This window comes from Hemiscyllium ocellatum, chromosome 28 (assembly GCF_020745735.1).
Source record: "Hemiscyllium ocellatum isolate sHemOce1 chromosome 28, sHemOce1.pat.X.cur, whole genome shotgun sequence".
Taxonomy (NCBI): domain Eukaryota; kingdom Metazoa; phylum Chordata; class Chondrichthyes; order Orectolobiformes; family Hemiscylliidae; genus Hemiscyllium; species Hemiscyllium ocellatum.
The window spans coordinates 20,129,411-20,155,867 of record NC_083428.1 but is presented as its reverse complement, the minus strand read 5'-3'; the positions used below and the strand labels follow the sequence as shown (position 1 = coordinate 20,155,867).

Here is a 26,457-nt window from a genome sequence, read left to right as displayed (position 1 = left end):
AGTACTTCCTGTTTAAAGTAGGCTGAGTAAGCTGTTTGTCTTCTTGATTTGGGACCTATTTACCAGAGGTCACAATAGGAGGAAACAAATAAAGCCAGAGAGGGTTAAAAATAACCTAAAAAAGATTTTGCATACCTGAAAAATGTAATGTCTCAGTATCTGGGACACATGTTACAAACTTCGACGACTATTGATTATCACAGTATGGGCTGCAAGTTCACAGTTTCATTGACAGCTTGAATTTTTTTGTCAGTGATAAGCTCTATTTTATGTGGGGCCATGAATATAAATATTGTTTTTGCAGAGGACTATATATGTGAAAGTACTTAAATAAACTGAATGGATTTTTATCAGTGAGCTTTGTTTTTAAGTATAGTTGTCTTTAGATATTTAGTGTTTTATTTTATGTTATTTCAGTATGGCTCCTAAGGTGTTCCCATGGTGATTACAGGGTGAGCTAGCATGGAGTGAGTAACAGCACAGAGTGGTGGGGGTGGGCATGGATTGTCAGGATTAGCACTAAGGTAGCATGGGGCTATAAGGGATTATGGGTGAGGGTTATCGGTTAGCACAGGCATTAAAAGGTTTCAAACGAATGGGTAGAAGAGCTTAGGTTGGCACAGAGAGTATGAAGAGGTATGAAACGATTGGGGCAAGAGAAATGGATTGAGAGTGGGTAAGGGGACTTAGAGGGCTTAATTTCTCAAATTACCAATTTAAACTAACCTCTCTCAGGTAGCAGGCTGAACTCCAGTACAGACAGCGTCCAACTGCCCACACTACTAACCATGCCTGAGCTCTACTCCCACCTTCAGGGGCAAGTTACATGCAGCTGTTTCCTCTGTGCCAGGTTTGCTTAGCCAGCAATACTCTCTGCACCAGCTTCAGTGTGAAAATCAAGGCCTATTATTCTATCAGGTGACATTTTCTTGTTCATACATTAAATATAAATATTGTTATATTCTTTAATATCTCCAATCTATTTTAGTCCTTCAGGTAAAGTACCCTTTTTTAAAGAATATTGCATGTCAAGACTTACATTTAGTTCCCACAAAGAATATAAAGGTGAAATAATATGAACAAGGTTAAGGTTTAACAAAGATTGAGGAAAGTGGTTTATTTTATTGTATCAAAGTTTCAGTTATAGAGCATCTTTAATATAGAGAAATGCCTCAGGTACTTTACAGGGCTGTAATCAGACAATAGTTGACACAGAGCCAAAGTGACATTGAGAATCATTTGCACTTCTGAAACAAAGTTTGGTCTTAAAATAAAAGCAAGCTACTGCAGATGGAGATCTGAAATTTAAAAAATCATAAAGTACCTTGAAAATTCAGGGAGACAGAGTATCTATAGAGACAGAAATGGAGTTAATGTTTCAAGTAATTTTCTTTGGTACGAAGGGCTTTCTCTCATTAGAGAGAGACGACTGCTGGTGATTTAACTTCAGGGTCACCACATCTCAAGTGACGGCAGAGGTTGAGAAGGCTGGACCTTTCACAATAACCTCAGCCAGTGCGAGAATTGAACCTGCTCTGTTGGTGACACTCTGAATTGCAAACCATCCATCCAGCCAACCGAGCTAACCTTAGAGGGGATACAGTATCAGAAAATCAGCCAATGGTCACATGTAAGATACCTTAGCCTTTTTGTTCCAAAACATCTCACACATAAAATGCTACTAAATATCTTTTCAAAATACAAACTACATTTTCTGGATTGTGCTTACACAAATTTTTTTAGTTACTGTCTCACAGGGCTAGCGAGCAAGAACAATGTTCTAAATCTGTGCTGATTACTCGTTTGGATCTTGTGGTCTTTAGACAAGCACTGACAGCATCTTGTATACTATTCGTCAGTATTTTCCCCTCAGGACTGATGTTACAAGAATGAAGTAAGTTGAAAAAAAAAGTGACTTTTTGATGAGCACAAAAACAAAAAAATTGTTCAAAATAATAGTTTCGGCCAGATGAACAGGTAAATATAAATAACAGGAAACTAGAAAGGAAACAAAAATTGTTTCCTGTTTAGAATTTATTTTTTAAGATAACGTACACAACTTAGGTTGGTGAAAACACAGAAGGAATGAATTTGTGGAAAAGACCTGAATTGCATTTTATTCGTAGAATTTTAATTTTTTTTCTTCAACAGCTTTCACAACCCTTTTACATTACCTTGAGTGAAAATGGAGTAGGACTGCAGATATTATGACTAAGCAGATACAAAACATTGCAGGTTTTATGGACAACCAACCATAATATAGTTAGACCAGTTGAAAACTAACAAACTAGAAATGAAAATTTTCTTAATGGATTAGTATTAACATATACCTTACAAAGTATTCTATTTATAATGCAACTACAGCAAATGATTTGCTTTTTATTATTTTTAAAAAAATGAAAAGAGCTTCACTCACTACACTGAGCACAAACATTAGTCACACCTCAGTTACAGTTAGCAGTGTGTAATTGAGTTCTGATTATCCAGGACTTTGAAGAACTTATCGGCAGGTCATTGGCATATATATCAGCAGAGCATAATATCCACAAACATTTTTATCAGCTTCAGAATCACACTGCTCTTTGGAAAATATTACTGTAGGATCAAAAGAGCTTAGTGGAAAGTGCTAAGCTAGCTTTGATGAGATTACTTGTACAGAGACCCTTCTTCGAGATTTGTAAGATATTAATATTCTGCACAAGAACGTACAATTAAATCTCAATTAAGTAATGCAAAAACAAAGTACTGCAAAGGTTGGAAATCTCAAATAAACAAAAAGTGCTGGAAATAATCAGCAGGTTGGGCAGTATATGTGGAGAGACAGAGAGAGACAGTTAATGTCTGAGATCGACCACATCTCAACAAAGCCATAAAACAACAAAAAAAAACCATTATTATTAATTATTCATCACTTCCCATAATTCTTTCTCAGAATAGTGCTTACATCTATTTTGTGACTAAAAACGGATTCAAGAATTGGAAAAGTCGATAAATCAGTGGATATGACCCATTAGACATATGCCATTTTCTGTGCATCATGGAACATGTTTTCTCAGCTTCTTTACAACACCTACTGATCAACATATTCAACATTAAAGCAGAGCTGGGCTGTTCTGCCTGTTTTAAGCAGAAGTACATCTTAAATATTAGACACAAACATCAATGAGAGAAACAAAGTATCAAACTTTCTCAATGTTGAATACCAGTAACTTTAACAAATTGATACTTACAGTGGGATGGATTTTTCATTTCAAAATTAAACTCAATACTCCTCTTAAACCTTTCCTATCTGCCAATTTGCAAACAATATCTGCTGCTCTGTTTCCCATGGCACAGAGTAAAGCAGTGCTTACACTAATAGGATTTAACATGGAACACTCTATTCAGCTCCTTTCAAACTGCATTACTCAGCTATCAATTCCACAACATATCTAATGAAGGTCTCTAAACCAAACTCAGCAGCAATGTTTTTGTTCAGTTTCAAAAAAACCTTTCAGACCCTGGAGGCATTTAACAAAATGCACCTGTAATCGCTTCTTTCTATTCCGATGATAGTCACTGGACACAATGGAGCAACCTAAGTCATTAAAAATGAGCAACCGCTTTCAAATACTGAAATCATTTACCCTGGCAGTTATGTAATGTCAAAATCTAAATGTTTATTTCTCAAGTAAAAGACAAAATTAAAAATTCTGAGTACATACTGAAACAACAATCTTGAAATGAAAAAGAAAATGGCACAATAGTAATCACATGGTAAAATATTAAAGCCTTTGAGACCAAACAAATTGACTGATTCACTGTTAGAATATGTTTTTTAAAATAGGTTAAAAAGATAACAGTGAAGTAGAGAAAATCTTAGCACTGCATTTCAAAACCTTTCCTATGAAAGGAATATGAAGCATATAAATCTTTCCATTTGCTGTATGGAGTTGCTCTTACATTTTTTTAATATGACTTTGTACACAAGTCTCTCTGGGTAATGAATTCAGATACAGAGTGGGAAAATCTGAAATGCCAATTAACTTACTGCAGACTTAATGGTAGATAACCTTTCATGCATTATTCTTCCAAATGAGCAGATGGATCAAAGGAGGCCAAAATCTCCACTTAAAAGATGCATTATTTTGATCTTGGTTTCTCGTTATACACTTTTAGAATCAGTTACTACATTTCGTCCAAAGAAGACAAGTTAGTATGATGGCTGCACTCTTTTTCATTTTGCAAGATTCAAATTAGACTGTCAAAAGTTGAGGAAAACTGCAGATGTTTCACATTTTTAAATTAACTTTTGAATCAACATCGAAAATGATTAAAGAGTACACTTGACATGTCTTTATTTTATCAGTGATAATTTTCCAACTAGCTGGCTGATTATAAAATGCTACTTATACAAACCATTTTATAAAATTGAAACAAAATCACAAACACAGAACAATATTTAAGATTTTTAGCTATTTAGCCTCTCCCTATAGCTCAAATCCTCCAATCCTAGCAACATCCTTGTAAATCTTTTCTGAACCCTTTCAAGTTTCACAACATCTTTCCGATAGGAAGAAGACCAGAATTGCGTGCAATATTCCAACAGTGGCCTAACCAATGTCCTGTACAGCCGCAACATGACCTTCAACTCCTGTACTCAATACTCTGACCAATAAAGGAAAGCATACCAAACGCCTTCTTCACTATCCTATCTACCTGCAACTCCACTTTAAAGGAGCTATGAACCTGTACTCCAAGGTCTCTTTGTTCAGCAACACACCCTAGGACCTTACCATTAAGTGTATAAGTCCTGCTAAGATTTGCTTTCCCAAAATGTAGGTCCTCTGAATTAAACTCCATCTGCCACTTCTCTGCCCATTGGCCCATCAGGTCAAGATCCTATTGTAATCGGAGGTAACCCTCTTTGCTGTCCATCACACCTCCAATTTTGGTGTCATCTGCAAAATTACTAACTGTACTTCTTATGCTCGCATCCACATCATTTATGTAAATGACAAAAAGTAGAGGACCTAGCATCGATCCTTTGGCACTCCTCTCGTCACAGGCCTCCAGTCTGAAAAACAACCCTCCGTCTTCTACCTTCGAGCCAGTTCTGTATCCAAATGGCTAGTTGTCCCTGTATTCCGTGAGATCTAACCTTGCTAACCAGTCTCCCATGGGGAACCTTGTTGAGCGCCTTACTGAAGTCCATACAGATCACATCTACCATTCTGCCCTCTTCAATCCTCTTTGTTACTTCCTCAAAAAACTCAATCAAGTTTGTGAGACATGATTTCCCACACACAAAGCCATGTTGACTATCCTTAATCAGTCCTTGCCTTTCCAAATACATGTACATTCTGTCCCTCAGGATTCCCTCCAATAACTTGCCCACCACTGAGATCAGGCTCACTGGTCTGTAGTTCCCTGGCTTGACTTTCCCACCCTTCTTAAACAGTGGCTTCACATTAGTCAACCTCCAGTCTTCTGGCACCTCACCTGTGACTATCGATGATACAAATATCTCAGCAAGAGGCCCAGCAATCACTTCTCAAAAAAGTTGTCTTGAAAATTTATGCAATTGGGAATACATGTGCCTATGTAGAACATTTACCACTGATCCTATCAAAGTTCACAGGTCAGGAATGTCATGTGATTTAAATGCGTTCACTAGGCTAGGGCCACCAGCCCTTTTGTCCTTAAAGGCCAGCAAGTTATGTAAGAAGTCACAGTAATCCTTCAATTCACTTTTACACTCTCATGGAAATACGTTGAGAATATCTAGCGTTGTAATTGTAGGCCTAAGCTTGGCCCCACTTCAGGTTTGCAATGCAAAGCGATGGCAATAGCACAGGTTCAATTCCTGCACTGCCGGAGGTTAACAAGAAGGAAATTACATTCTTAATCTCTCCTTTTGCCTGAGATGCGGTGACCCTCAGGTTAAACCACCACCAGTCATCTCTCTAATGAGAAAGCAGTCCTCTGGTCTGTGGCATCATTAACTTCTTGCCTTACAGAGGGACTATTATTTAGCCAATGTCCATCTTATTTCAGACTCTAATTGTTAACTGTCAAATTGTTTAATGTCACAATTTCCTGGAATCCATTCTGAATACAGCAATAAGATACAATACAGAGAGTTTAACATGAGGTCTAGGTCAGCTGGTATTGGGGTACAGTGTCATTTCATTTCTGGACAAACAGTCCAAAATCAGCCAAGCAGGTTATTAAGTGCTGATAGGAGAGCAAGGAACCAGTATCTCACCCAGTCACAGGCCTCAACATTGGTGAATAGGTTGCTAGAAGCAGGGGTACTAAAATCTACTGGTTGAGGCCTACTTCTTGTGGGGGAGGGGGGGTTCGGTGGAAGGGTAAGTTTCTTTTTTCTTCTTGTAGTAGTGTTGGCTGTTTGAGGAAGGGGGGGGAAATGGGTTTAGGCAGGGGGGTAAAGGGGTATTGTAGGTAAAAGGTAGAGAGAGTCGGGTATTGGAGGTATGAACCAAGCAGTTAGCAGGTCACCATGGCTTCCCACTCAGGAAACTAGTCACCTTAATTGCCTACTGGAGAGCCAAGTTATTGGTGAGGTGGAGGCTTGAGGTTCTTACATGGCCTTAATTGACCACTTAAGGACTTTAATTGCTGGTGAGTTGAGAAAGTCACCCATGGATGTTCTCACTCAGCATCGGAATGCTGAGATAGCAAGAAGGAGGTGAGTTTCAAAGACCAGCTTGCTCAGTTATGTCCCTTTCTTACCATCTCTCCTTACTAGAGGAATATTGAATCCATAATACAGATATTTCTCAACGATATGCTTAAAATTTCACCAAAATATTTAAACGAAATTTTTTTAGCATGTCAGAAATAAAATTTAATCAGATCAAATAAAGTTTTAAGCATTCTCTCAGGACTTGCTCCAACCACAGTACAGTCTTTTTTTTTGTTTATAAGCTGATCATATTTTAAAGGTTAACAAAATACATGTGTTTTATGGATGCTAATCTCAAGATACGATTTTTTTGACAGCACAACAATATAATAATGGATAACTCTAAATTGAGCTAATAAAAGCTCTAATTTAGTTAAGTCCATCTAGGCGAAAGTATGTTCGAAATTTTATTTCAGTGTCTATTGTAGCTATCAGCAAAGCATTCACCATCACAGAGCGACACAAAAACAACAGATGGCCTCAGTGGGCAGATCTCTGTGATTAGCCAAATTAAGTAACCAATGGACTGAGAACTTAAGATAACAACCAATACCCCATTTCAGTCAATGCCTTTGGAACTCCCTACTGGCTTAGTGGGTAATGTGCCAAATGAAGTGTTGCTGAGGCCCACAGATCAGGGCTGAACTGGTTGAATGCCCATTCTGTGCTGAATTAGCCAGTCTTAGAAGAAAAGGCAGTGGATATGTTCCAATTGGCTTTTGTATCTTCAATATAAAAAGGGCAAAACAAACTCTGCTAGAGTACTATATTGTCCAATGACCCCTGCTGAAAGTGTTAAAGTATCAGGTGCAGTCCAGAATGAGTTTCTATATGATAGCTGCCACTGTTGGATGATGTGACACACAGTGATTTTCTGATTGAAAGCTAAAGAACAGGAACTTAGGCAAGGTTCCAAAAAAATTTCAAGTGAATGAGAACAGGAGAAAGGGGGCAAGATAAAGATACAAATGCATTAAGAGGCACATGCTATAACACATGTGATTATTAAAAAATGTTTTCACACTGGTCCAATCTATAGGAGATGGAACAGAACATTTTACATTGTTGAATAAATTACTAAATTTTATCCATTCTTCCTCCTGTAACTATTTTAAACTAAACATTTTTTTTGCGATTTCAGAAATAGCACATGGGGAAAAGATGCATCAGAGCTGATAAGAAGCATCCCTGAAACACAAACAATTTGTTGCAAGCTCTTGCCTATACTGAGCATCAGCAGAATTCAGAGAGGCTGGTAAAGCTGCTAACCACAAATGTCGCTACAAGCTCTATCAACAGCACTCCCAACTGAAGAAATCATACCTTGAGACAGGCAAGTTCTGAAAAAAAAATGCATCTTTAAAAATGTACTGTTAAATCAACCTTTCTGCTCGCCTTCCAACATGCTGCAAGGTTTACTCTCGAAAGTCAAAATGATGGAAGACTTAAAAATATCTTCATATATTCAATCTTTATATTGATACTATGGTTTAACATTGCACAGTTATAAAAAATGTCAATGTGTATCATACCAGTACATTAATTTTCTATTATAAATTTTATTGATATGACAAAAATCTGTTTTTAATCAGTTTTACCACCTTTTGTGATCTTCAGACCCAGAAAAGTGCTATTTTAGACTGTTTCTCACACCATTACAAAGACAGTATATTGAAAACTTGAGCAATAAATTAAACACGGCTAAATGTGTATACACACACACACACACACACACACACACACACACACACACACACACACACACTAGAAACAAACTGGAACCACAGTTTCTTTATTTTTTTAAAAATCAGCAAACTTACATGAGGGCATCTTCTATTGCTCAAGTGCTGCAATGTTGAGGCATTGAATGCTTCCTATTTAGTTAATTTGAGCATCTTCCTTGATGTGTAGAACCACAGTGCAGTTACAAAAAGGTGTACAGTGGTGAGTACTTCCTTTAATTCAACAATAAGCAGCAGTCAAGCTATGCACATCTATTTACAGGCTGGATTGATGAACCACAGTTATGTGGTGTGCTGGATTTCTTAAACAACTATTTGAAACCATTTTGCCACAATATGTTATACAATTTTCACAGGCTTGCACACTGTGCTTTCACCTCTTGGTTTGAATTCAAACCAATGAGGAGGTCGTAATCGTATCTCTGGTTGCAAAATCTGCTTGCAAAATAACTTTCAGGGTAGTATGAACATAGCATCTCATAACCGGTAAATCAGAGAAGTGTAGGATATACACCACAATTTACTATCTCACTAAACAAGACAAGTGGATCAGCAATATAGGAAGAAGTGTTTTAGTTTGCACCTGGCTATTGTCATGGTGAATCGTGGTTAAGCACACTAGCCCCAATTTCAATAAGCTCAAATATTTACCCAACTGTTGGAGAAAATTTAATGCTTTCTTATTTATTGTTTACAAAGGATTTCAGGTCATGTTCACATGACTTAAGGTTCTTCAGAAAACAGAGCAATTCTCAGGACACAGTATAATAATGAGATTGAAAGGCATAAAGGAAGGAAGATGCTTGCATTTATATAGCACCTTTTACAACATCTCAATTCAGTATGTTTGAAGTGTACTGACTGTGTAATGGAAAAACAAAGCACAATGAGAAGACACCATCAGTAATAAGCTATATGACGGAATAATGTGTTTTAGTGATAATAACTTGCAAGATGGATACAGGCTAGGGCACTGGAAAACTACCCCAGCTCATCATCAACCATGACACTGATCTCTTCTGGCAATCAAAGAGGACAAACTATTCCCAGGTTTAATGTTTTCTTTGGAAGATGGTACCTTCTACAGTGCAGCTCGTGCTCAACACTGTACCATGGTATCAGTTTTAATTATGTGCTCACATTTCTAGAGTGGATCTTGAATACACAACAACTCGCTCAGATGTGAGCATGCTAACAAAGAGGCAAAAGGTGTAGTCAGATGTTTATCAACAAAACAAATAACAAGCCTTCTGTTCTTGGAGCTCACATTTTCTTATGGAATCAGTGGCAGACAGAAACTGGGATAAGTCTGTAAAGGAGCCATTCAACTCACATGCTCATTACTTTTTGTCTGATTTCAAATCTTCTTGCCCTGGATTTTTAGTTTCAATTTCTTCTTTTAGGTATCTCTCAACCCCATTTATGTTACTTCTTAACGTGTTTACATAGTTCCAGAAATCCAATAAACTGCGTGAAAATGTTCTGCATATATTCCCGATTTACTAATAGTTTTTTAAAACATACTTTGAATCTAATCAGAGTGAACAATTTGATTTGATCAATTTTGAATTTATTTTGGAACAAAAATAGAATGCAACTTCCTCAGTTGTTCCTTATATTTAACATTTCCAAGCTCCAGACTATCCTGCATCCCTCTCAATAACTACAACATTTCCTACGATGTAATTATCAGTAATACAGCATTAACCAACACCGAAATATTGACTGGCTGAGTGCCAATTTGTGGCTTATTTCATACTTGTGCAATACTTGGGATGTTTTATAATATTAAAATTTGTTGTGTAAATGAAAGTTCTTGATATATTCTCAATTTGTTTTTGATCTCTTCGAGAAAGAAACTGAATGTGTTGTAGTAAGCCAAGTACTCCCAAAACTATTTCCTGAATCACAGGCTTTATAAAATGTTCCAGGAAAGGTATTTAATCCAGTTTCTTTAAAAGAAAAGACAAAGACATTCTTTCTTTCCTTTACATATATGGAAATTCCCTTGATGTAATTCTTGGCTTAGTGGTAGCATTTACACATCTGAGTCAGTAGGTTACGTATTCAAGTTTCACTCCAGAATCACAGGCATACATCATTAAGGTTGACACCTTAGTTAATTGAGGGACTGCTAAATGTCAAATGAGATGAGACGTTATACCTGGACCCATTCTGCCTAATAGGGAGACATAAAGGATTCAATGGTACCATTCAGAGCATGATTGTCCGCCATCTACAAGGCAAAAATCAGGACTGAGAATCAATATCCTACACTGACTGTTCCAATGATATTTGAGAAGCTCAACGCCATCCAGTGAAAAGCAACCACCTGATTGACACTCTATATACCATCTTCAACATTCCCTTCCTTCACCATTAGTTCACTGGGGCACCATTTAAAAATCAATCAATCTGAAAATAAGTCAAAAGGCACCACCCACCAAACTCATGGCCTCTATTCCATAGAAGCAGCAGATGTAATGGGAACAACAGCAACTGCAAGTTCTTCTCCTTCCTGACTTGGAATTGTCATTATCATTCCTTCAGTGTGGCCGGGTCAAATGCCCAAAACACCCTCAGTAATATCAGTTTGGGTGTTCCAAAACCTCCACGGTCTGCAGCAGTTTAACAAAGGCAGCTCAGGACCAACATCTCCAGAGAAATAAGGCATGGGCAGTGGACTCTGACTGAACCAGCAAAGTCCACGTCCTATAAATAAATAAAAATGTAGGCAACTTTTTCATGGTATCCTGGCCAGCATTTACTTCTCACCCAATCTCAAAATATGGTCATTATCTCATGCTACTGTGAGATATAGCTCTATGTTAAGTTGGTTGCCATTTTTCCTAGAATTGCCACTTCAAAAATACATCTTTTACTATAAAACGCTTTAGAACAATTTTTCCATGTTAATTCACTGTGCTTTTCTATTTTTCTCCTATTGTTGAACTTCCTTTTCTTAAGTTTCTAACAAACGTCCATTTGTCAAACCATTCTTTAGAGAGGAACCACAAACAAATATCGGCTTCCATTAAAGAACATAGAACACAAGAATAAGAAACGGGAGAAGAAAGGGGTCAGCCAGTCTCTCAAGCCTGCCCTGACATTCCATAAGACCATGGCTAATATGCCACAGACTTCAATTCCTTTTCATACCAAACACTCCACAGCCCTCAACTCCTCGATATTTCACATAATTCAATCTCAGTTATATCGACTCCGCAGATCTCTGGGAGAGAGAATTCAAGACTTTCACTACTCTTTAGGAGAAGAAATTCTCTCTCATTTCAGTTTTAAATGAATCTCCCTTATTTTGTACCTTAATTCAAGACACCTCCACTCGTGGAAACATTTTTTCAATGTCTACCCTGTTAAGCTTAATGTTTTAATAAGATCAGTCCTCATCCTTCTCAACTATAATGAACAAAGGCCTAACTTGTTTCGTCATTCTTGGTAATTCAACACTCCGTCCTTGCAATACCCTCGTGAATATCTTTTGAATACCCTCCAATGTCTGCATACTTATTTTTAAATACAAGGACCAAAACTGTGCACAGTACTCCAAGAGCAAGACTTCCCTATTTTTAAACTCCAACACCCTCTCAATCAAGGCCAAAATTCCAATTGCCTTCTTAATTACCTGCTGCACCCGCGTGCTAACCTTTTGTGTTTCATGCACAAGAACACTTAGATACCTCTGCACTGCACATTTTTGGACTCTCTGTCCATTTAAATAGTAGTTCTGTCCTTTGATTCTTCCTAACACAATACATGGCCTTACACTTACCTACATTAAACTCCATCTGTCAAGTTTTTACCCACTCACTCAACTTATATTCCCTGGTTGATTTCTTATGTCCTCATCGCAACAGTCTTCCCACTTATTTTTGTAAAATCAGCAAATTCGAACACATTATGCTCTACCTCTTCCTCCAATATAGTAAATAATTGATTAGGAGAAAGTGAGGACTGCAGATGCTGGAGATCAGAATTGTGAGTGTGGTGCTGGAAAAGCACAGCAGGTCAGGAGCATCCGAGGAGCAGGAGAATCGATGTCCTGAGACTGATTTTTGTGGCACTCCACTTATTATATACTTCCAATCTGAAAATGTCCTATTATTAATTCTAACTATTCATATTTAAGGAAGAATTCTAACTATTCTAACTATTCGTCTTGTGTGTATTAACCAATCCTCAGTCCATATTGATACATTACTCCTCAATACATGAGCCGCTATGTTGTGCCAAACCCCTTTATGTCCCAGCTACTGAACGCCTTCTGGAGATCCAAATACTAGTTTTTCTTTGTCAATTCTGCTCATTACATTCTTAAAAGAACTGTAGCAAATTTGTAAAACATCATTTCCCTTTTTCCTGTTTGATCGTGTTAATCTTTTTTAAATGTTCTGCTATTTTCCCGAATAGTCTGTAGCATTTTAATAGATATTAGGCTTTATGACCTGTAGTTTCCTGCTTTCTGTCTGTCTGTCTCTCTCTCTCTTGTCTTGAGCAGGAATGTCCATTAACAGTTTACTAATTCTCTGGAACCCTCCAGGAATGTAATGACTTCTGGAATATTTTGACCAATGCCGTTGTTGTCACTTCCTTTAAAAGTAAAATGTATTTTTTATCTGCTATTCTCATTTGCAAAGTTGGGAGGTCATTCAGCTCACCAATCCTAGGAGTCTACCAGCAATGCTCTTAATCAAATGGAAAGAGGAGAGGAATGGAGGAAAGCTGAAAGGAAAGGAAAAGGAAACAAAATTGCCAACTTTTCATAATTTCAGTCTGCACTAAAACATTTTACAACATTTTTTTTGGGATTGGAATCACTGCTGAATTGTGACAAAGCAGCAGTAGTCCGAAGGTAGGTACAAGTTACCCAGTGATTCAGTCTCTATACTAAAAGGTCAATAGATATTTTCAACAATTTTAATCTGTAATATATTGTCAGTGTTTAATCTTAGCATTTCCTGAATTCCAGCTTAAACATCCAGTCAAGTGCTACAATGCATTAATTTAACACCCCATTTCTACAGAATAGAAAGAAACATTTGTCTTTGTGATTCTTTACATAAATGAGTTACTAATATTTACTAGGTAACAAAAGAATAAAATGTCAGCTAAGGATGAATTTTGAGCCAGTTGCCAGAAAGTGGAAAAAGGCTTCAGTACAGATAATTTAAAACAGATAATCTTTATCAAGGCGAGGTCATACCTGACAAATCTATTAGAATTCTTTAAGGAGGTAATGAGAAAGTTAGACAAAGGAGAGCCAATGGATCTATTTTGATTTCTAGAAGGCCTCTGACAAGATGCCACACAGAAAACCGGTAAATAAGAAAAAGCCCATGGTGATAGGAGCAAGGTACCAGCATGGATAGAGGATTGGCTGACTGACAGAAGTCAGAGAATAGGGAATAAAGGGGTCTTTTTCAGGATGGCAGCTAGTGACGAGTGGAGTTCTCGAAGGGTTAGTGCTGGGAACACAACTATTCATGTTATACTTTTACAATTTGGACAAAGAAACCGAGGGCATTGTTGCTAGGTTTGCAGGTGACATAAGTAGAAGGAAGTGTTAAGACTGGAAGGCTGCAGATGGACAGCGTGGGCAAAGAGGTGGTAGATGGAATACAATGTAGGAAAGTGTGAGGTTTGGAAGAATAGAGACATTGACTGTTTTCTAAACGGGGACAGGCTTCAGAATTCTGAGGCACAAAGTGACTTAGGAGTCCTAGTTAATGCAGATTAACATGCAGGTTCAGCTGACAGTTAGGAAGACAAATGTAATCTTAGCATTCATTTCGACAGGTCTCGAATACAAGAGCAGGATGTATTGCTGAGGCTGTGAAGGCTCTGGTCAGACCATATTTGGTATACTGTGAGCAATTTTGGGCCTCATATTTAAGGAAGAACGTAATGACTTTGGCAGAGGTCCAGAGGATGTTTAAAAGAATGATCCTGGGGATGAAAGGATTGTCATATGAGAAGCAATTGAGGTCTCTGGATCTGTACTCAATGGAGTTTAAAAGAATGGGGGAGGGGCAGGAATCTGACAGAAAATTATAGAATACTGAGAGGCCTGGATAGAATGGACATGGAGAAGATGTTTCCAGTCATAGAAGAAACTAGTACCTGAAGGCACAGCCTTGGAGTGAAGGGATGACCTTTTTTAAAAACTGAGTGAGACTGAATTTCTTCAGCCAGGGGGCAGTGAATCTTTGCAAGACAAATAGGTTCTTGATTAATAAGGAGATCAAAGATTACAAAGAGGAGGCAGGAGAATGGGGTTGAGAAACTCATCAGCTATGAACATATGAGGTAGATCATACTCAATTGGCCTTATGACCTAATTCTGTTTGTATATCTTTTGGTCTTAAGTGCCCTCTCGATTTAGGAGGACATAACACAGAAAAATCTATTGTTAAAATATTGATTAAAATAAATTCCAAGATGAAATGCATCTCAAATAATTTGCTGCATCCCCTGCAAATGGAAGGTATTAACTATACTTTAGTTAATTAGTTACTAATTTAATAATCAAATAAATAAAGGAGGCTCAAGGGGTCAGTTTAAGGGAGGCTTAGGAATCTAAAGAGAAAAGTCAAGTCAGCAGACCAGTTAGCAATTTTAGGTAAAGATTGGATAAATGAGACAGGGAATTTAATGATTGTTCACCAGCAAATAAAGGCTCATATAAAAGCATAGCAAAAAAAAATTGAAAACTCTTCATCTGAATGCATGAAACAACGGTGACAAGATAAGTGGGCTAGCTAAACAAGTGCAGTTAAATGATTTGACATAATCACCATAACTAATACATGGTTGCAAGGTGACCAAAGTTGTGAAATAAATATTCCAGGTATACATTATTTTGAAAAGACAAGCATAAAGGAGAAATAGCCATCATTATACACGGTATTAAAAGGATCTTGGCTATTCCAATAGAATTAGAATAGACATTAACTGATTAGGAATAAAAAGGGCAAGAAACATTGATGGTAGTACAACTCCTTAACATTGACAAGGGAAATAAATAAAAATTATTGGAGTTTATAACACAGGCAATGCAAAAATCTGAGGAGAACTATCATTTTCATATAGACTAAACAAAGTAAATTGGCAAAGGCAGTCTGAAGGATTAGTTCGCAGAATGCTTTTGCAATGTTCCTGTAGGATAATCATTTGGGGAACAAATCAGAAAAGGACAAATTTATTTTAGATTTGGGATTGTATCATGAGGCATGGTTAATTAGTAATCTCATAATAAAAAGAACCGCTGGGAAAATGTGATAATATAGCATTAAATTGTATTACTAAGTTAAAAAAGTAGTAAATTAAAACCAAAACATGAATTTTAAATAAGACCTACATAGTTCTGAAGTGGGAATTGGCTAAAGTTGATTGGCTGAATAGACTGAAAGGTAGAACAGTAAATAATTGAAGAGGAAAAAGGATTCAAAACATCTCAACAAAAATTCATTATATTATAGATAAAATCTGAGTCAGGAAGATTTATCCCAGGCATACTAGGGAATTTAAGGATAATATTTGATTCAATCAAAAGGCATATCATGCTGTAAAGTGTAATAATAGGGCTGAGGATTTGGAGAGATTTAAAAACCAACAAATGGTGAATAAAACATTGATAAAAAGGGGAAAAAATAAAATGGGATTCACCTAGTCAGGAGTATAAAGACAAATGATTAAAGCTCTTAGGAGTACATAAAGAAAGGAGAGTAGCTAAAATCATTAGTCCCTTGAGACAGACAGAAGAGACTATCACAGGAATTTGACACAAAATGTATTCTGCACCTGTTTTCACAGAATGCATTAGAAATAGAGGCTGAAAAGAGCTGAGTAACTTAAAGCAACCATCAGCAGGTAAAGGTTGTTGGAGAATCGTAAGGAACTAATACACAGTACCTGATACCTTTTGTGCACCCCAGGTGCAAGCTAACTGCAGAGATAATGCACTAATTTTCCAGAATTCTCAAGATTCTAGCATTGTTTCAGCAGATTAGAAGTTAGTAAATCTAAGATAACTTATCATGAAAGGAGAGAGAGAGAAAATAGGATACAGACTGGGATTAGGAACGTGCAGGAAATCTTAACAATGCACTTAGAACACCATAGAACATTCAGACTGTAAATATGTGGCTCCAAAAATGTGGACTAAGTTTAGATGCCACCTCAAGACTCTTGCGAAGTACCATCAACATTGTTTAACACAAATACTCTGCATCATCTGGGAGAACATCAGCATTCCTGAAGCAGCTAATGGTACCATCATCGAAGCAATGATAATCTTCAACCAACTCCACTGGGTTGGCCATATGCTTAGGATGCTTGCATTCCGCCTTTCAAAGCAAGTCTACTTCAAGCTTAAGGAAGTCACTCAAATGAGAGGGTGACAAAGGAACAATTTCAAAGACTCCCTAAAAGCTCCCCTCAAGAAATGAAACATAGCCATCAACGAATGGTAGACCCTTATTCAGAAAAAAAAACTGGCTTGGAGGAAACTGTATGAAGGGATACAATTCTTCCACAACACCTGTTAGCAAGATGAAATCTAGAAAAGGAACTAGGAAAAGGAACATCAAAAATCTCAAGGCCAAGAACCACATCCACCTCCCAGAATCACCTGTCAGAGATATGGCTCTAGGATCAGGCTGATCAATCATGCAGGAACCCATAGATCCCATGACGAGTGACAAGGAATTTCCGAGGTGAACAATCGTACTTATTAGCAAATGTTGAGTTTAGAAAAGGAAACTACTGTCTGACACATTTAAGCATTGTTTTGAGTGTGTACTCGTAGTGTAACGGGCACTTGATAGATTGAGTCTACTTTGGATTTCCAAATGGTATTCAAAAACTTCCAAATAAATGATTAATATGCAAGATAAGGACTTTTGAGACAGTCAAAGATTCCTACAGCATGGAAACAGACCCTTTGGTCCTACACATCCATGCTGACCAGACATCCCAATCTGACCTAGTCCTATTTGCCAGCATTTGGCCCATGGCTCTCTAAACCTTTCTATTCATAAACCAAGCAGATGCCTTTTAAATGCTGTAATTGTACCCACTACTTCTGGCAGCTCATTCCATACAAGCACCACTCTCTGCGTAAAATAGTTGCCCTCTGGGCCTTCTTAAATCTTTCTCCCTCACCTTAAACCTATGCCATCTAGTTTTGGACTCCCCCACCAAAAGGAAAAGACCTTGGCTATTCACCCTATCCATGCCCCTCATGATTTTTTTTTTAACTTCTGTAAGGTCACCCCTCAGCATCCGACACTCCAGGGGAAAAAGGCCCCAACTTATTCAGCCCCTCCCTATAATTTAAGTCATCCATTCTCAGCAACTTCCTTGCAAATCTTTTCTGCACCCTCTCAAGCTTAACAACATCCTTCTGTAGAAGGGGGAAACAGAACTGTGGACTATTTTTGAGTTGCAGAATGCTACCAGTATTTTAAAAGTGGCCTCACCAATTGGGGCAATTTATTAGCAACGATGGAAGACCCAGTTAAAAGGACAGCAATCAGAAATTGGGGATAAACAGGGAATTTTCAAGTTGCCACCCAAAGCTCATGGAGTGTCATCATGATCAGTGAACCTCAGATATTTATCAATCTGTACAAATAGTTTTGACAAACAGACAAAAATTAATGCATCCAAATTTGCTGACATACAAATCTGTGTAATGTAAGTTATCAGCGCACCAAGAGGCTGCACAAGTCTATACAAGTAGCTAAACGGAGTGGGCAACCCGGTGGCAAATCATGTATGACATTGTCAGGTGTGAGATTATTCACTTTGGAAGCATGAACAGAAAAGCAGAATACATTTTATTACGGAGCCAGCTTTTAAATGTTGATGAACAGAGAACCTGTATATTCTAAAAAAAAGGAAGAAAAAACATTAGCATTCAGGCACAGCAAATAATTATTAAGGCAAATGGTATGTGAGCTTATTGACAAGGAGCTGGATACCATGTCTTTCTATTATATGGGGGTCTAGTGTGACTACAGGGGGATTACTGTGTGGAGTTTTGGTTACCATACTTAAGAATGGATACAGTTGCATTAGAGGAAGTACAACAAAAATTCAACATAGTTGTTCTTGAATGACAGAGTTGTTCCGTAATGAGGAGCTGAGCAAATTTGACCTACATTCTCTGGAATGTAGAAGAATGGGGAAGGTTTCTTCTCTCAGACGTTGTTTGGAATTCTTTTCCAAGAAAACAGCTGAGATTGGGTTATTAAATAAATCGGAGACTGATTGACAAGGGAGTTAAGGCTACAATCAGATCAGCCATGACCTTACAAATGGTGGAGGAAGCCCGAGGGGTTGAATGGCCTATTTCTGCTCCTGTTTCTTATGTTCTTACCTCATTAAAATATACATGATTCTGTAATGTGCACATTGAAAGACCTAAATTGCTCTAGTTCAGGAATCTAGTACAAGGTAGCACCACTTCATGATATAGGGTTGATCATTTAAGACAAAAATGAGAAGGAATTTGAGGATTGTGAATTTTTAGAATTCTCTATGACAAAGAGATGTGAAGGTTTTTATATTTATTGATGGGATGTCATCATCACTGCCTAGGCCAGCATTTATTGTCTAATTCCAAATGTACAGGAGAAGGTGGTGGTGAACTGCTTTCTTGAACTGTTGATGTCCTAACGGTGTAGGGACACCCACAATGGTGATAGGGAGGAAGTTCCAGAACTTTGACCCAGCAACAATGAAGGAACGATGATACAGTTCCAAGTCATGAAAATGTGTGGCTTGGATGGAACCTTGTACGTGGTTGGGCATCTGCTTTGAGGAGGCTAATAGTCTACTCATGATCCTATTAAGTTATCTTCAGAGTTGAACTAAACAGAGAGAGAAAAATTTAACACATTATCCATTTCAACGTACTGCAGCTCAAAATTAGTCCATGATTTGGGATGGTACTATATTGAGCCACATTCTCTTAAGCTTTGCTCACATTCTCAAATCCATATTGATGAAATTTGATCATTTCTAAATTTACCATGGTTAAGCTTCTCATTTAAATTTTAATGAGCCATATGAAAAAAAATGGGATGGGTAAATTAATAGTACATTTAGTCATTTAAATTCAATGTGGAAAGGCTTTAAACAGACTACAAAAGAAGTACTCAATCTGCAAAGTTATCCTTCAAACATTGACGTGTGCTGAGTGGCTGAGAACTGCAACATTTTAGGATTTATACTGCTGAATCAAATCTGTTTCTGAAGTACTAAACACGTGGGATCTATTTCATTCAAAGATGGTGAAGATTCTAAATCTTCTCCCACTGCCGAAATTTTGTAACCTGAAGCAAATTATAATTGAAATCTAGTCTATTAAAAGGTAAAACAGCAACTATATGCTGTCATGACCATGGATCATAACCCCTGGATCACCTATGAACATACTGAAATTTTAATTGCAATGTGTGTTTTAAGAAAAAAAAGAGTTCCAGATCCTCTAACCAACCTGTCATCTATTTTCCAAGGATCCATAATCCCTCTGCTCCCTGCCCGTTCATGTATCTGTCTAGATGTGTCACAAATGACGCTATCATGCCCATGCCTACCACCTCCATTGGCAACACATTCCAGGCACCCATTACCCTTTGCATAAAGAACTTTCCATGTATATTTCCCTTAAACTTTTCCCCTCTCACATTGAACTCGTGATCCCTAGTAATTGAGCCACTCTGGGTAAAAGCTTTTTGCTATCCACCTCTCATGATTTTGTAGACCTCAATCAGGTCCCACCTCAACCTTCGTCTTTCTCATGAAGATAATCCTAATCTACTCAACCTGTCTTCATAGCTAGCGTCCTCCATACCAGGCAACATCCTGGTGAACCTCGTCTGCACCCTTTCGAAAGTATCCACATTTTTTTGGTAATGTGGCGACCAGAACTGTATGTAGTATTTCAAACATAGCCAAACCAAAGTCCTATACAACTGTAACATGATCTGCCAACTTTTGTACTCAATACCCCTTCCAATGAAGGAAAGCATGCTGTATTGCTTCTTGACCACTACTGACCTGCATTGCCACCTTCAGGGTACAATGAACACCCAGATATGGCCAGACGATGATTGTGGATGTAAGTTCACTGGATGTCTGGATAAAATTCTGGTATGTCAGAACTGGACAAAGTTAGGGAAGAGATAACCAGAGGCTGACTACCCAACTTCCTGTCAGCAGGAGGCTCAATACAGTTCCATCATGAACCATGGACTACTTTTGAATTGCAGATATATATGTTTTATCTACCAGAGGTATGCAAACAAAATGGGATTAAAGCGAACTTCAGACCTCATCTATGTGTGTTATTGGCCTGATATCCAATTATGCGAACTAGTGTGTTGTGAAGGTCACTGTTTGGAGAACAAATATTAAGTACCCTACATTGCTAGCAAAGAAAAGATACTTTCACAATAGAAGTGCTGCCAGCAGTCACTGTGTAAAGGAACCAGGACAAAACAAATTCAATTGGCAAAATCAAAATTCACAAATTGATTGTACAATTCCCAATACTATGGTAGCATCCACTGGAATGGTCGCAATGTTCTACTGTCTATTGTTCACTAACAAATCAAACGTTTGTTTGGACTCGCCTGTTCTTAAACATGTGCATGTGTTATGTTATTATTTCTTGTGCTCAGGGACTAATAAGCTCAAACAAGTGAAATGTCATGAGTTAGTAATTCCTCTACCTTGTTACAATTGATTGCAGCTGTCTCATAACTCCTGAGATGCAGGCAGGAGCTTGGATTCTAGTGTGCATGGCCTAGAAAACTTAAATCCTGCTGGATGTCACTATCTGATTGGCTGGCAGCTCTTCATTCCCAGCAGTGCCAAGGCTAAGTAGTGGGCACTGTCTGGATTGTAGTAAAATCCACAATGAGGATCATGGCTGTCCCAAGAAGGTAGTGCCTGGAAATGTTGGGCAGAGAAGAATCTTCCTGCCCATTTCGGGGGGTGCAGTACCACCAGTGGCCACTACTCACACTAGGTATAGTCAGTTAAAAATTACACAGCACCTGGTTATAGTCCAACAGGTTTATTTGGAAGCACTAGCTTTCGGAGTGCTGCTCCCTCATCAGGTGGTTGTGAATGAAGGGGCAGCGCTCTGAAAGCTAGTGTTTCCAAATAAACCTGTTGGACTATAACCTGGTGTTGTGTGATTTTTAACTTTGTACACCACAGTCAAACACTGGCACCTCCAAATCAGAGGTATAGTCAAGTAGCTACCATTCTCTGATTGGCTGGCATCTTTGTGGGAAGAACTTATCATTGGGAATTTCCATCATGGGAATGCCTGTTAGTGCCTGAAGGGAAATGCTGTGGCAATTACAAGAGTTCCTAGCTGGTTCTGACTCACAGGAATTACCCCCGTTAGCCTCATGAAATCCTGTCCAGTCTTTAAGCTGTGTTCAATATTCTTTACAGTTGAGAACTTTTATCATTCTGGCATGTTTCAAAATGTCCAAAATTATTGTAGTTCAAAGCATTATGAATGACTGAGCATTTATACTTTGTTTTGTCCATATATCCAGTTGCTGATTTGCACTGGGTAGAAGTTTATGAACATGCAATCTGCTTCATTTACCTGCATAACCCCTTGAAATTGAAACACTGCTTATGGACTAGTACATCATACATTTTCCCTTCCTATGTGCATTGCTACACATCTGCCCATATTAAATTTTAATAACATTTCTCACTTAGAGGTAATGTAAATAAAAGTGACCTTTGAGCTGTTGTTTCTAATCCCATTGCTCCATCTACCTTGGCATCTTCTTTAAATTGACCAAAATGTTCAAGAGGTTTTTGAATTTTTCTGAATGGTGCGATCCTAACACCACTTCTTTAAACACCAGATATGATTCTTTCCCTCAACCCTAGACCACAACAGAGTCACTCAGTATTTCTATACTAGGTTCTTATCTATTCTCAAGATATTTGTGTTCCTATAGTTTTGAGTTTAAGTCATAAACTTAGCTCAAAAGGTAATACACTAAAGGTTGTTCTGCTATAATGCAACAGTCGTATTGCTTTGCAGCCTTGTGCTATAGAAAATTGCGCTGCAGAAGATCACTAATAGAAAATCACTATACCCGTTCAGTAGAAAGTTCGCATTATCCAAATAACATTCCCAATTTATCAATTGCATTTTGGCCAATTCATGCAGACAAAACATGCATTAGAGCAGGACATGACTCGTAGGGCCCAGGGCTTGAATTCCATTCCTGTTAAGTCGTGTGAACTGAAGGTTACAAATTTGGCTCGGAATTCTGGCTGACCTCGAGTATATTCATGCCCATTGGGGACAGTCTCAGAACATCAGCAAGCTGTTTAGGACTGAGATGAAGAAATGAACCTCTGGAATTCCTTGCCCCAGAGAGCTCTGGAGGCCATGTTATTCAGTATATTCAGGACTGAAGTTGGTATATCTCCAAATATTGAAAACCTCAAAGTGTAGGGCAAGAAAATGATGCTGAGTCAAAGATCAATCATGATCCCATTAAATGATGGATCAGGCTCCAGGGGTTGAATGGCCTACTGTTCCCATTTCATATGTTTATGTAATCACTTGTGATAAATTGTCTACTTTGCAGTTCTATTAGTATGTCTGGAACTTCACTTATTATTTTACTGAGTGAATAATTAATTATTCTAAGGTGGATCTAAAACAGATCGAACTATAGTGCAATAGATATATAATCCTGCAAGGCATTATTGGAAATTATGAATATCATCTCTTTTAATGGATTCACCATTGGTGTCTAGGTTTCTGTTCTTCTGCACAGTTTCAGATCAGATGAATCATCTTTGCAGAGCATCTGGAAACAACTTGTGCTAGGCACAAAAAGACTACAGTTGTTGAATGGACTTGCACAGTTTTGTTTGAATGACACTTACTAACAAATACATTGACAGAGCTGATAATGTAACTGACAAATTACATCTTTTATTTTACCAGCACTCTTACCTCCAAGTATCCTCGATTTCAACTCCCCATCATTGATGCCCTTGCCTTCAGATGCCAAGATCCTAAGCTGTGGAATTCCCTCCTTAGACCTTTGCCTCTCTTTCCTCTTAATGCATGCTTCTAAAATCTACTTCTTTGATGGAAATTAGTGACATCTGTTGTAATACCTCATATGGTATTGATCTCACTAATACTGCTTGATAGTGCTTTTGTAAAGTACATTTTGATGTTAATAAATACAATTACTGTCACATATAATGATGAAAACCACGAATTCTAATAGATCAGCTGGCAGTTTTCATTTTCATCTTGATTAATTTTTTAATGAATTTTCCACCTTTAATTGAGAAATATAATGGTTCATTATGAGGTGTATTATCCTGAGAACTTACATTGTATTGTGGCCTCTTAACTGATGGTCTGTGTCCCCAATTTACAGCTAATGTGCTAGGCCACTTGTGTGATAGAAGCAGAAACACCATCACATTGTAAGTGTATGAGCTGTACAGCATCTCCTCTGCAACTACCCTGTCACACTCATTGACAGATCAAGGTGATGTCGGTCATCCTTGACAGTGTTCTTCTTCTCAATGTTTGACCAATGGATCACCACTATTCAAAATCACTTGTTAAGATCAAACTGCCTAAATAATTTCAACAAAATTAAGAGCAATGTATGTTATTGAAATATTAAATATATGTTTGTGCACCTATGTTATCATCTTAATATATTAGCAACAGCACAGACGTTTCAGTTCACTTCTTGAGACCTTGATAGTTTGTATTTTGGAAAGAGGCCAGATAGATGTGTGAAGCCAATATAGCAATACTTCAGGTAATGTCTAGCTTTATCTATTGAAGTGACCTTTAGTTGTAAAGCACAGTTTATTGTATGTCCTCCGTTTTAAACCATTTGAAATGATAAAGATTAAAGATTCAATACTCTTTACAGTTGAGAACTTTTATCATTCTGGCATGTTTCAAAATGTCCAAAATTATTGTAGTTGTGAAGGTGTAATCTTCATGATTTTGACTAACTGCTCAGTTTGGGAAAAGTGAGAATTTGCTTATGGTAAGTTAACACCTGGCATAAAGCACCATCTTACATTCCTCAGCGGGTTAATTGTATTAGCTTTAATCTAGAAGATGAGAATTTTCTTGATAAAGAAATTAACCATACACGGTCTGAACTGAGCTTTCTGGCATCTGACCACAAAGTCTCTGAAGTAATGACCACAACGTGATATCATTTCACCATCTTAACACTGGATCAAATAATGTACTGGAGGAAAAAAAATCTAATCAAGCAAAAATTCTGGGATCTGTAAACAAAGCCAGCAATCATCTGTGAAAATCCCTCTCAGATTTGGTTTGATTTAGGTTCTGCAGTTCAGATGTTTCTTCTTCCCTGTCCCAATGTTCTCTCTGAGTGAATCAGTTATCAGTAGTTCAAAAGGACCTCAGTTCTAAATTAGTTATAAACTCTTGACTTTAACTATTTTCCATGTTAGTGCTGAGAATGGCAACTTGAAAACGTCAAGCACAGAACCCACAAACCAAAGAGATAAGGGGCACAGAGAGAGAGAGAGAGAGAAAGAGAGAAAGCGTTGAGAGTTATTTGGCGTGCACAGAAACCACACAGCATCTTTACAAAACTGAGTGGCAAAGGAAGTAAATAGCTTTTTAAAATGTCAAGTTGGCTGTTTTGCTTCTTAGAGTATGGCCACAAGAAGGAACAGTTTTTGCAGCCATGCATTTTGACTTCAATCAGGTGGACCGTTCGCTGTGAAAGGATAATTATATCTGATCCTTTGTTCAATTCTTTGTCTTGAAAACTGCTAATGCTTTGATATATTGGTACATTTGATACTACTTAAATAATCTAACTGATAGTGGCTTTGTGTACTAGAATTAATATTTGAATGTACTCAAAAGATAAAAAGTGATTTAAAAACTGCATACAATAAAATCCAAGCAAAGAGAGTATCAGAGAAAAATGCCCAAAAGCAGTAAATATATTTCATGATTTATTTTGATCTAATTAAAACACTGGATTTGAAAGAAAGATTGGATAAATTATTCGCTGATAATACCAACAGTTTCTTGACTGCCAGTTGCTCAAGAAGTTCACTAAGATCTATTTACTTTCACTGTCCCATGCTATGGCTTAACATTTAAAAAGGTTAACTCTAATTTTGTACTGATTTGCGAACCATTGGGTTTGAGCATTTCCCCTGAAATCTTCTGATTGGTAACTTCCCATTTTAGGATGGACAGATCGGACACTGGGAAACCAACAAAACAAAAATATCTGGAGAAACAGCTCAAAGGTGGGAAAGTTGGAATTCTTCAAGTAGGTCACCCCTTAACCAGACGAGACAGGAGTGCCAAAGCACTTATTCTTTCCAAGCCTCCACAGACTTAAAATTTAAACAAGACAAACCAGTGGATTAAAAATCATTCAAATACAACCAAATTGTTCAGGCTGTTCAGTACCATTCACCGGCATTCACAAGCTTCAGAATTGCAGCATGGGCAAAAGTGCTGAAAAGAAACAAAAATGGTAGGAAAGGACTTCTGTTGATGCTGGTAAAAACAATGAGTGCAGATGCTGGAAACCAGATTCTGGATCAGTGGTGCTGGAAGAGCACAGCAGTTCAGGCAGCATCCAAAGTGCAGCGAAATCGACGTTTCGGGCAAAAGCCCTTCATCAGGAATAAAGGCAGTGAGCCTGAAATGTGGGGAGATAAGCTAGGGGAGGGTGGGGGTGGGGGTGGGGAGAAAGTAGCATAGAGTACAATGGGTGAGTGGGGGAGGGGATGAAGGTGATAGGTCAGGGAGGAGAGGGTGGAGTGGATAGGTAGAAAAGGAGACAGGCAGGTAGGGCAAGTCCGGACAAGTCATGGGGACAGTGCTGAGCTGGAAGTTAGGAACTAGGATGGGGTGGGGGAAGGGGAAATGAGGAAACTGTTGAAGTCCACATTGATGCC

At 37.9% G+C, this 26,457-nt stretch overlaps 1 protein-coding gene across 3 annotated transcripts in view; it reads right to left on the bottom strand.

Moving 5' to 3' along the window:
• LOC132829178 (nuclear receptor ROR-beta-like) overlaps window positions 1-26,457 on the bottom strand; it is a 75,160-nt gene that overhangs the window by 36,123 nt on the left and 12,580 nt on the right. The window contains exon 1 of one of the 3 annotated variants that reach the window (XM_060846536.1): window positions 8,509-8,586. The exons of the other annotated variants lie outside the window; for them this stretch is intronic. Within the exon in view, the coding sequence (XP_060702519.1) occupies window positions 8,509-8,518 (10 nt within the window). The 5' untranslated portion in view covers window positions 8,519-8,586. Of the gene's footprint in view, window positions 1-8,508; window positions 8,587-26,457 lie in introns of those variants that run through there. 3 annotated transcript variants of the gene reach the window in all.